The sequence below is a fragment of the Sapajus apella genome, unplaced genomic scaffold, assembly GCF_009761245.1.
Source record: "Sapajus apella isolate SASKATOON/1434 unplaced genomic scaffold, GSC_monkey_1.0 scaffold18, whole genome shotgun sequence".
Lineage (NCBI taxonomy): Eukaryota > Metazoa > Chordata > Mammalia > Primates > Cebidae > Sapajus > Sapajus apella.
The window spans coordinates 12,776,281-12,789,017 of record NW_022436958.1 but is presented as its reverse complement, the minus strand read 5'-3'; the positions used below and the strand labels follow the sequence as shown (position 1 = coordinate 12,789,017).

The following is a 12,737-nucleotide window of genomic DNA, read 5'->3' as shown; positions in this document are numbered from 1 at the left end:
CAGCTACTCGGGAGGCTGAGGCAGGAGAATTGCCTGAACCCAGGAGGCGGAGGTTGCGATGAGCCGAGATCGCGCCATTGCACTCCAGCCGGGGGAGGGGGGAGAAAACCTCCGTCAAAAAAAAAAGAACAAAAAAAAAAAGGAGCGTGGTTGACACGCAGCAAATGGATTACAGAGAGAACTTTCTCAGTCACAATATTAGAACTTCATGAAAAAAAACCTGGGAAAAAGTAACATGAGACTGGATCTGTCAAGGGGCTTTATTTTTTTCAACTCAAGAGAAACCATTAGGGAGTAGCCAATTTGTTTTTGCTTTTTTAATAAGTAGACACAGGTGGGAACCCTGAGGTAAGAAAGGACTAAAGGGAAATCAAAGGTGGGGGGAGGTTTCTGACTGTGAATGGGAAGAAGAGCCGAGAATGGAAAACATTATTAAATGGGGGAGTCGGGCCAGACAAGCTCCAGTGGAAGCAGAGGGAAGTCTCCAGTGCTACACAAGTAATTTACAGAAATGCAGAAATTGGCATTCATGGAGTCTTGATTTCAGGCAGGGAAAGGGGAAAACAGAAACCTTCTGTCAAGATACATTTACTAAGCAACTATACAACTACAGTAAAGGAGAAGAAAATTTAAATTAAAAAAAGAAAAAGCTACATGGGAAGGATACATACACACACGCACACACACACACACACACATCTCATGCATGATCACAAAGGAATAGCTAACATAGTCTAGAACTAAATGAAACATGCGCTTTGCCTTCAAGGATGTTTAGATATACCAAAAATAAGATGAAAACAGTGGCTACTCCAACCAGGAGAATGGGGTGAACAAATGCCTAAGAAATGGTAATACAAGAAAGGTTTTCAAGGAATAGCCAGAATAGGGCAGTAATTTTGGGGGGAAAAGCTAATGTTGATATGGGGAAAGTCACCAAGGGAATAGAAGGCAATTAGCATCTTTTGAGCATTTTCTCTGCGCCAGACACTGTCTCACCACTTCATTTCGTCCAAATGACCCTGTGAGATAAGTAATTATTATCTGCACTTTCAATATGAGAAAATTCATGCCCTGGAAAGCTAAGCAACTTGGAAAAAAAAACAGCTAGCTAGTGAATCTACACTCGGTTTTGTCTCACTTTTCCTGCTCCCTCTTCCCACCCCATTCACGGACTGTGTGCCCACTGTGAATAGTGAGTGGCCCCGGTGACATATGCCAGATTACAGCTCTCTGCGGTGTTCACTCAGTCTGTGATTTCACAGGGTACATGTGAAGGAAATCACTAATCCATTTCAGGTGATATCAACATCGCTGAATTTAGAGCACAGAGGAATGAAGCACTGATACACCCTGACACTACTAGACTACAGTGCACTTAGACAAAGTGACTAAATAAACTTATTTTGGTTTAAAATTCTGCTTTTAGATGGAAATGAAAAATGGTACAACCACTTTGGAAAACAGTTTGGCAGTTTCTTATAGAGTTAAATATGTAGTTACTTTACAACCCAGTAATCCCATTCCTAGATATTTACCCAAGAGAAATAAAAATTCATACACAGAACCTATATGCAAAGGTTCACAGCAGCTTTATTCATAATTATACCAAAGTGGAAACAATCCAAATGTCCTTCAACAGCTGAATAGATAAATAAACTATGGTATAGCCGTACAATAGACTACTACTAAGCAAACAAAGAGATGAATTAGTGATATACACACATAAATAAATCTCAAAGAATTTTTAACTGTAATAACCAAGACTCAAAAAGATAACGTATAATTCTATTTTATGACAATCTGTAAAAGGCAAAATTATAGACAGGAAGACAGATAAGTGCTTGCCAGAGAAGCATAAGGGCTCTTATTTTATTTATTTATTTTTTGGAGTGATAAAACTGTTTTTAATCTTGATAATGGTGGTGTGTGGTAGACAGAATAACAGCCCCAAAAAGACATCCATACCCTAATCCCTGGAATTTGTGAATAAATTAATGTTACATGGTAAAAGGAACTTTACAAATGTAATTTCAGATACAATTAAGGTTGCTCATCAGATGACCTTAAAGGAGGAAGATTATCTCAGATTATTCGGATGGGGAGCTCAGTGTAACCATATGGGCCTCCAAAAGTGGAAGGAGGAAGAAGAGTCAGAGACATGCATGCCTGGAAGAGGGGGCCTCAACCCACTGCTGCTGGCTTTGAAGATGGAAGAAGGAGGGCAAGTAGCTACGACCCAAGAGTAGCCTCTAGAAGCTGAGAACATACCCCAGGTATAATCAGCAAGGAAATGGGTCCCTCAGTCCTACAACCACGAGAAACTGAAAAGTGCCGCCCATCTGGTGAGCAAAGAAATAAATCCTTCCCTAGACACTCCAGAAAAGAGCATGGCCCTGCCAATATCTTGATTGTGGCTTTATGTGATTCTAAACACTCAGAGACATCAGCCAACCTACTGGATTTCTGACCTATAAAAACTGTGAAATAAAATAAATGTGTTGTGTCAAGCCTCTTATGTTTGTAGTAACTTGTTATGGCAGCAATAGAAAACTAATTAATACAAGGTAGTCACAAATCTCTATGTATTTGCCCAAAGCATAGAACTACTATACACCAAAAAAGTGGTATTACTGGCTGGGCATAGTGGCTCATGCCTGTAATCCCACCACTTTGGGAGGCCAAGGCAGGTGGATCACATGAGGTCAGGAGTTCGAGACCAGCCTGGCCAACATGGTGAAACCCCCGTCCCTACTAAAAATACAAAAATTAGCCAAGTGTGGTGGCACGTGCCTGTAATCCCAGCTACTTGGGAGATTGAGACAGGAGAATTGCTTGACCCAGGAGGCAGAGGTTGCAGTGAGCCAGGATGACACCACTGCACTTCAGCCTAGGTGACAGATTGAGACTCCATCTCAAAAATAAAAAAAAAAAAAAAAAAAAAAAAAAAAAAAAAAAGTGGTATTACTGTGTGTAAATTTGAAAAAACAGAACTGTTTTAATGTTATTGCTTTGGAAGACCATTACTGTGGAAAAAAGAAAAGTTTTAAGACGTAGCTGTATTTCTTCATTTGATCTCTAAAGTCCTAACTCAGGCTTGAATTTGGTCTCCGTCCAGGCCCCTCCCCCATCCATCCACTGCCAAGAAAGAATCTAAGCTTCTGAAGAGTGAGGCCGCTTTCCAGCTCAGGTTTGTGGCTGATGTTTTGCTCTGGCTCTTAGGCCATAACTTACGTTGCCTCAGGAGGAAGCACTCATCTTTAGTCAGACCTGCTTTCTCAAGACTGCAAACAGAAAAGCCCAATAAAAGGAAAGTAAAGTGTGAAAGTCCATTTCAAAGTTCTTTACTGAGAACTCACCAAGTCAGAGCTTCCATCAATTCAGTTGCTTCAGCCAGGCACTGTGGCTCACTCCTGTAATACCAGCACTTTGGGAGGCCAAGGCAGGTGGATCACCTGAGGTTAGAAGTTCAAGACCAGCCTGGCCAACGTGGTGAAACGCTATCTCTACTAAAAAAACAAAAACTAGCCAGGCGTGGTGGCGGGCACCTGTAATCCCAGCTACTCAGGAGGCTGAGGCAGAAGAATTACTTGAACCCAGGAGGCAGAGGTTGCAGGAGGTTGCAGTGAGCCGAGATTGCACCATTGCACTCCAGCCGGGGCAACAAGAGCAAAACTCTGTCTCCAAAAAAAAAAATAAAATAAAATACAGTTGCTTCAAAACCAATAGGCAGAGCCCAAAGTAATGGATGACTCACCAGGATTTTTAGCAGCTAATGGAGTACTCTGAGAAATGCTGTAAATCCAATATTTTTGCTGAAAAATTAATGTGATATGGAAGGGAGCCTCTTTTCTAATCACTTACCCACTCCCACTCTCCACTTCTAGCTCACCATCAATGTCTTTAGCTCTTCTAACTTTTGCCAAAGCTCAATGTAGTTCTTTCCTAATTTTCTTATATCATTTTAAGCATTATATATGCTAGCTTACCAGGCCCATTCAGAGAAACAGCACTTATCTTTAAAATTATTTTTTAACTACTCCCCGCAGCCTACAGCCAATAAAAAGTCTATAAACTATGTTAAATATACAAAGTAAAGATTTCCAGAATTCGCAAAGAGATTGATAAATATTTATTACGTACCTTCTATGCACAAAGCCCTGGGAAGTATAAAGGAGCAAAACATACATGGTCCTTGTCTCTATACATGGCTTACAATGTCATTAGATATACGACCAAAGCTAATAATAATCCAAGGCAAAAAATTGAGCAGATCATACACAAAACAAATGCTATCAGAGTTCAAAGTGGGGAGAGATTGTGGCTGGGGTGGTGAAGGAAAGAGAGCTTTGCACAAATCTGAAAAACTGCAAGAGTGATAGAGATCATTTCTCCCAGACAGGACATTTTTATGAAAGAGAAATCTAGAACCTCCACCTGTAAAATCTCTTTCTTGGAATATATCTCCATAACAAACAGAACTTTAAGGGAAAATATGACCCCAGTTTCAAAAACACAAAGAATTTCTGGCATCTGAATTTGGACTAACAGATAACTCCACCAAAATTCATTCTTTACTTGTGTGAAAGTGACACATTTCTGGATAGTCTGGGCTTCTTCGGTCATCTCCAGTCTGTGCCCCTAGAATTAAGGAAGGTTGTCTACATCTCAGGCAGTCTTCACCGGCAACTGAACCATGTGAGCTGGTTCCAACTGAATTGACTTGGGGCCATTCTACTCAGTGTACATGGCATGATACAGACTGCCAGAATCATCATTTCCTTTAGTGCCACAGTATCAATTAAGGAACAGGAAGGGTCCTGGCACATGCCAACCCAACCCCCAATACCCTTTAGTATCTGGCAGTCTTCTTTTCTGTACATACACTCACTAAAAGATACGTAAACAAATGTTCATACCAGCACTATCCATATTAGCTCCAAACTGGAAACTATCCAAATATTCAACAACAGTCAGTAGACAAATTGTAGTATATTCGTATCATGGAATACTACAAAACAATGAGGATGAATTTGACAAGCATAACACTTAATCGCAAGAAACCACACAAAAAAGAGAACATACTCTATGGTTTTATGTATATAAAGTTAAACAAGCAAAATTAATATATAGCATCAGAAGTCAGAATCGTGGTTACCCTGAGGCAGGGGGAGTTAGGGACTGGAAGGGCCACAGGGGGATTTCTGGGGTCCTGAAATGTCTGTTTCTTAGTCTGTGAGATGGTTATAGGGAGCATTTACTTTGTGAAAAGCCATCAAGCTGTATACTTATGGTAACACTTTTCTATATGAATGCTTCATTTCAATAAAAAGTTTACCTTAAAAAAATTGAAAACTATTGTAATAAAGGATTACAGTAGGATGAGCAAAAATCACTTTACAGTTGAAAAGCAATGTGTATATTCACATCCACAATTTTTATTTAAGTTTCTTATTTAATATGGTGACTTGGCTTTAATTTATTTAGCCAATAATATATGTATACTTAGATAAGGAAATAAATATATACTCAGAGCAATATCATAATATTAAAGAAGAATAATTCTAAAATTAAGGGTCTCTGCTTTGCATACAGGTCAAAGAAGATTATTTATTACTTCATTGGTACTAAGAGAGGAGGAAGGGGAGGAGAAGGGAGGGGGGGAGGGGAAAGGGAATGGAGGAGGAGAGAGGAGAGGAGAAGAAAAACTTTTTCAGGATCTTCTAAACCTCAGGGAAAAAAGTAGGGTCACCAGAACATGTTCCAGTACTGCACAATTATTTGTTTGAAAATTGTTACAAGCCAAGGGGCAGGGACTAGATGTCCCCAGTAACTCCCACTCCATCTAAACCACAACCTGGCTCACTAAGTAGCAGATCAGGCTGTAGGCAGATCCTGGCTGAGAGCTGTAAACCAAACAAGTCACTATCTGCCCCAGGTACTGTCCATGTATATGTCACTAACACTTATCTACCATTAACTGCAGAATTTCCTTCCTCATCAATGGTAGCTTATATCTTCTCTGCAAGTTTAACACTAAGCAGAAAGAAAATCCTGCTTTCCTGCCCTTAAATGTCAGCTCACAGAATGACCGCCCATCCACATAGCGTTTGGAGGTCAGACTTTCCTGATGACTGTGAAAATGGGGAAGGGAGAAAGGGTCCTCAAGGGAAGCTGCCTTTTAAAGCGAGGTACTGGTCAAAAGCCCTGAGACCAGAGCCTTGCCCAGGCTCCTCTAGCGTGGACAGAGCCCGCCTTACGGTACAGCTGGTACCTGCTGGTCCCCAGGGCCCTTCTCAGGGACTGCGGCAGACAACCTTGGCAAAGATGCTGGGGACCGCCCGGGCTGGAAAACGTCAGCCTCTGGTGCTTAAGAAAGGCCAGCCGGACTCCGGCAATACCCTCGGTAAATTGTCACCTGTCAATCACTTGACCTAAATACACCAGCCACTGGGGGAAGGGGAGGAGGGGGTTAGTCGGAGCATGCTCAGTGATCGGGATGACATCACTTAATCAATGCTGGGGACGGGAAGGCTGCATCAGCAGCCTGGAGCAGGCTGCCAGGAACGTGTCAGCGGGGACCGGGAGGCTCCCATTAACTCGGTCCTTCCCCACGCGGCTCGCATACAAAGGGACATCATCAGCCACACACGCTGCGGACAGCAGGCAGGGAAGAGCTGGTGTATTTCATTTGACAGATTCCTTTAAGAACTAAAAACCATTGGTGCTCCCTCCCCCCACCAGCAGCCCCTGCGGTACAGAGGGAACTAAGTCGGGGAGGGGGGTCGGGGAGAAAAGGTGGGGAAGAGAGATCAAGAGGGAGGGGGGTCCGAGCCGCACGAAGTAACTTCTGCTCTTGGCACAGAGGGGTTATCTCGCTGCGCTCTGAGCCTCCTTGCCCCACAGATGAGGACACAGCCTCGTCTCCACCCAGCGTGAGGCGCATTCGAGGGTCTGCAGACATGGGAGGGAGGTCATCCCAGAGGGGAGGATTCAAGCCCGACTCCACATCCAGGGCAGCCAGGCGTGAGACACACCAGGCCTCCTGGGGACACCGAGGCCACCAGTACTCCCCCCACCCTCCGCCTTCCGCGCGCGGAGCAAGGTGAAACGCCGCGGGGAGCTCCGAGACGCGGCTAAAATTCTTACAGTACTCTTTTTTTCTTTCTTTTTTGCTAAGGTCGTGAGAAGAAGAGGCAAATCTCTTTGGTAAATCGAATTGATTGATGCCCCGAAGCATTTGCGGGTTGCATAGCTCACACTTTAAAGGGGGCCTGGGCACCCGGCTTCAGGGTCACCCGAACACACTACCCACGCGGCGAGTAGAGCGTGGGGAACAATGGGCCCACCCGGGCCCCCACCCCGCGAACAATGGCGGCGCCGAGCCCGTCCTCGCCCCCCACCCCCACCCCGGCCGCCTGGCCCGGCCCGCCGCCCCCTGCCGCCTCTCCACCCACCCAGGAGGGAACCATAGGGCTGAGGGTCTAGGGGTCTTTGGCCAGGTCCACCAGAGAGGCCAGTCCCGCGGGGATGTCCGAGGGGGCGGCCTGAACATCTCCGCTGCGTCTGGGGCGTCGGGGCGCCGGGCGGCGGCGTGGAGCAGTAGGGGAGGCGGACGCCCCGGCCACTTACCCCGATCACCACGGTCTCATCGCCTTTAAATTTGGGGATGAATTTGTCCCCGCGGAGGATCTCCGCTTCGTTGAGGGGCCGGAACCGGCACATCACTTTGATGCTGCATTCGGCTGGATCCGCCATCTCGGCCGGCGGTAGGGAGGGGGCGCGGGGATGGGTGGGGGGCCGGGGCCGGGAACGATGGGGAGGAGGCCGCGAGCCTCACCGCCCACAGCTAGGCCGCCTCCTGCAGCCTCCGACGACGCTTCTCAGCAGGTCATCGCGACCCCGGCCGGCTGGGCAGCCCCGGCCGCTCCGAGCCCGGGAAGGTAGGCAGCCTCTCGGCTCCAGCCCCTACGCCTGCAGACCGGCCTGCCGTGGCCCTGCCCCGGCCCTGCCCAGCGCCGCCCGGCCCACCTGCCAGCGACCACGCGGCAGGCGGACGAGGCGGTGCGCAGGGAACAAGCCTCGCCCGGCTCAGACCTCCCGGGCTCCTGCGCGCTCAGCCATCCTGCATCAGCACCAGCGCGCTCTGCAGCCTCCCGGCCCGCCCCGCCGCCCGGCCGCCCGGCCGCCCCGCCCTCCCCCGGCCCGCCCCGGGACGGTGACGTCACCGCCGAGGTCCGCCCCGCCCCCGCCCGGCTCCGAGCGCTGCGCATGCCGGGACTTGTAGTCACTCTACCTGCGTGGTGGGAGGGGGAAGGACAAGATGCGACCTCCAAGAGCCTGCAAGTCCCGTCTGGCTGCCCAAGCCAGGAACAGGATGGAAGTCATATCCAATATGCCCTGTTAAAATCTCTATAGATAACTAGATCTGTATCATCCCTTTACGTCTTCTCCTGATCCCAAAAGAAAATCACTGGGGAAACGGCTCCCAATAGCCCCCAGGTTTCATTCTTCAACTTCTACCACTAGGTAAGGATGGATGTTTGTTCAGAGTTTGGGATTGATTGGCCTTGGTTTAGGTTGGCGACTAGTCCTAAACCAATCAACCAGAATCAGGGATTTCGTAAGATTCTGGAGGAATCTCGTGGTGGAAATGTTCCCAAAAGAAGAGGGATGATATTCCCGGACATGGTGCTGGGCTGGCAGAACAACTGGGTGTCCACTCTATTTTTCCAGAACTTCCTTTTCCTCTAAGACCCAGCTCACCCTCTGTTGGAAGTAAATGCCCCGTTCTGCAAAGTGAAAATAGCACTCAGGCAAAAGTTTTCTCCGCAGGGCAATTTCCTTGTGTAGAAGGATGCATCTGGCAGATGGAGTAAATGGCAAGAACACACTGAAGGGATAGAGGGTCTTATTCCTTACTGCTTTGTCTTTCCTCTCTTGGCTAGGGTTGGACTGCATAGTCTAAGCTAATTTCGATTGGCTATTTTTGTTATTATTATTTTCAAATAGAGTCTCGGTTTGTAACCAGGCTGGAATGCAATGGCGTGCAGCTCACTGCAACCTCTGCCTCCCGAGTTCAAGCAATTCTCCTGCCTCAGCCTCCCGAGTAGCTGGGACTACAGGCACGTGCCATCACGGCCAGCTAATTTTTGTATTTTTAGTAGAGACGGGATTTCACCATATTGGCCAGGATGTTCTCAATCTCTCGACCTTGTGATCTGCCCATCTTGGCCTCCCAAGGTGCTGGGATTACAGGCATGAGTCACTGGTGCCTTGGCTATTTTAAGGAGAGGAAGGGTACAGCCGGAGTGGCGGAGTGAGTAGTTTTGGCGGGAGGGATGGTTACAGAGCAGGTGGCTAAGGATACCTAAGGACAGAGGCTGGGAGGAGATTGTTTACTGAAACTAGGGGCAAGGAAGGTAAAGAATGAGGAAGTTAAACTTTAAAATGGAGAACAAAGAACAGGGAAGCTGAACACACTGACATATTGGTTCATTGAAGAGGATCTCAGAACTCATTGTACTTAAAAAGTTTTCTCCCCTTGAATTTTAAAGGAAGTTAACAGGTTAAACTTTGAAGAGGAATTTATTGTATCTTACATCTCCTTCCTGAAGAAGCCTTTCCCAGCTCACTAAACACCTACAAAGAATTGGTGGTCCTCCTTGATGTTGCCCCAATCTCCTGTGCCTGTCTCTAGCACTCCACTTGGGCAGTGATATCTGCTTCATACCTTTGTGTCTGTAGCACCTAGCACGTAGCAGGCAGCATACTGGATAAGGAATCCACCCTAGGAAGAAGCAATGCCTGAGTGTGAATCCCACCTCTGCCACTTACTAGATGTATGACCCACGGCAGGGTATTTCATTTCCTTAAGACTCAGTTTCCTCATCATTGTCATTGGGATAACATCATCCTGTGATTTCTGAGGGAATGAAAAAAAATAATGCTTTTAAATCACCTAGCATGGTGCCTGACATGTACACAGTATAAGCTCTTGAAAGTTAGATATTATTATTGTTGGGTCCTGAGCAAATGATTATAAAACAAATGAGTTAGTTAATTTTAGGAACACACCTGTTGCTTAAATTCTGGTATACCTGAGAATACTAGTGTTCTCTGCCTAGCTGAGAGGACAGACCTACTAAAATCAACTTTTATGAAACCTTGTAAGTAGTACCAATTTATTTTTTTCCCTCCTCACATGTAGTGAAAGTAGATTAAAAAGGCCCAGCAGGGCACGGTGGCTCAGGCCTGTAATCCCAGAACTTTGAAAGGCCGAGGCAGGTGGATCACAAGGTGGGGAGATTGAGACTATCCTGGCCAACATGATGAAACCCAGGCTCTACTATAATACAAAACAAAAAAATTAGCCGGGTGTGGTGCCACGTGCCTGTAGTCCCAGCTACTCAGTAGGCTGAGGCAAGGGAATTGCTTGAACCGAGATCATGCCACTGCACTACAGCCCAGGTGACAGAGCAAGACTCCGTCTCAAAAAAAAAAAAAAAGTGCCACCTTCTCATCTGTTTTTAAATTAAGTAATTCTCAGGCCCAGAGACCCATCATCTTAAATGGTCAACTTCATAATATACTGGAGAGAACAATCCAATCCTCAGTTTCCCTGTGCCCACCAGAAGATGCCCAGAACCTTGCATACATTGGCTTACCTGAGGAGTCAGAATTATCTCAAGTGGACAGAGATGTGTCTGTGTGTCACTGTGTTCAGTCATCATTCCTTCATTCATCTGTTCATCCATCAGCTATTAACTGAGCAAATGGCATTTGCTGTCACTCTGTAAATTTAGATTTATTAAGTGAGCTCTTTTCAAGGGAGATACCATAGGGCCTACCATTTGAAGGGAGGTTGCAAAATAAGTCATTGCAACCTCCCTTCAAATGGGAGGTCATTGCTAAGTCAGCTTAGAAACTAGTGGGAGTACAGAGGATGAGCTCTCAATGATGACTGCAAAGGCTTAATAGGAAATGCGCTAAGTAGGATTCCAAACAATTGAAAAAGGACACCAAAAAAATATATAAGTAACAGGCTAGGTGCAGTGGCTCATGCCTGTTAATCCCAGCATTTTGAGAGGGCAAGGTGGGTGGATTACTTGAGGTCAGGAGTTAGAGACTAGCCTGGCCAACACAGTGAAACCTGGTTTCTACTAAAAATACAAAAATTAGCCAGGCATGGTGGCACATGCCTTTAGTTTCAGCTACTCTGGAGACGGAGACAGAAGAATTGCTTGAACCCAGGAGGTAGAGATTGCAGTGAGCCAGGATCACACCTCTGCACTCCAGCCTGGGCGACAGAATAAGTCTCCATCCCAGAAGGAAAAAGAAAAAGATAGGCAACAGAAGAAAAAACAGGTAACTTTAACTACATCAAAACTAAAGCTTTTGCACATCAGAGGATGCTGTTAACAGAGTGAGAAGGCAACCCATGGAGTGGGAGAAAATATTTGCAAATAATGTGTCTGATAAGAAGTTAATATACAGAATATATAGAGAACATATATATAGAATGCCTATACCTCACAACCAAAAAAATATATTAAAAAGTGGGCAAGGGACTTGAAAAGACATTTTTCCAAAAAAGATATACAAATAGCCAATAAACACATAAAAAGGTATACGATATCACCAATCATCAGGAAAATACAAATCAAAATCACAATGAGATACCACCACATACCCATTAGAATGGCTACTATCAAAAAAAGAAAAAGAAAATAAGTGTTAACCAAGACATGAAGAAATCAAAACTCTTGTGCATGATAAATGGGAATGTAAAATGGTGCAGCTGTTATGGAAAACAGTATGGTGGTTCCTCAAAAAATAAAAATAGAATTTCCATGTGATTTAGCAATTCTACTTCTAGGTATATACTCCCAAAAATATTGAAATCAGGTACTCAAACAGATATCTGTACACTTGTGTTCATAGCAGCAATATTCACAGTAGCCAAAAGCTTAAAACAATCCAAATGTCTATCAACTGATGAATAGGTAAACAAAATGTGGTATATAAATGCATTGGAATATTATTCAGCCCTAAAAATAAGTTCTAATGTATGCTACAACATAGATGAACATAGATGAACCTTGAAGACATTATGGTAAGTGAAATAAGCCAGTCACAAATGGACAAATGCTGTATGATTCCATTTATGAGAAATGAGGTACCTAGAGTAGTCAGGTTCATAGGGACAGGAAGCAGAATGGTGGTTGCCAGGATATGGAGGGGAGGTGAGGGGGAATGGGAGTTATTATTTAATGGGTATGGAATTTGAGTTCAGGAAGATGGAAAATGTTCTTGAGATAGATGATGGTGATAACTGAATAACAATGTGATCATAGTTAATGCCACTGAACTGTACAGTTTAAAATGGTTTAAATGGTATGTTGTATCTATCTTGCCACAGTAAAAAAAGATAAAAGAAGAAATAAAAAGCCAAAAAGAGGTGTTTTGCTCATTGAGATGATGCGTTCCTCCCTTCTTTTATGATGTAGGAAGACCATGGTTTGGAGAGTTGTCCCCAAATCCAAGAATGGGGCTTGATTAGCCTCAGTCAAAGGTGACCAGCCCATTCTTTTTCCCAGTGATTGGTTCAGAAATGAGCAAGATAAATGTCAAGGAGACAAAAGAAAAAGTTTGCCAAAATTTTGGTGAGAAATTCTGTTACTCCACCTTTCCATCTCCAGCTGGAGGATAACATCCAGCTCCAATTGCTATTGGAA

General features: G+C 45.0%; 1 protein-coding gene across 2 annotated transcripts in view; it reads right to left on the bottom strand.

Moving 5' to 3' along the window:
- The window catches only part of KIF5C (kinesin family member 5C), a 150,719-nt gene extending 142,574 nt beyond the window's left edge, over positions 1-8,145 (bottom strand). For both annotated transcript variants that reach the window (XM_032286340.1, XM_032286341.1), the window contains exon 1: positions 7,633-8,145. In XM_032286340.1, the coding sequence (XP_032142231.1) occupies positions 7,633-7,758 (126 nt within the window). In that variant the 5' untranslated portion in view covers positions 7,759-8,145. The remainder of the gene's footprint in view (positions 1-7,632) is intronic.
- Positions 8,146-12,737: the final 4,592 nt, after the last annotated feature.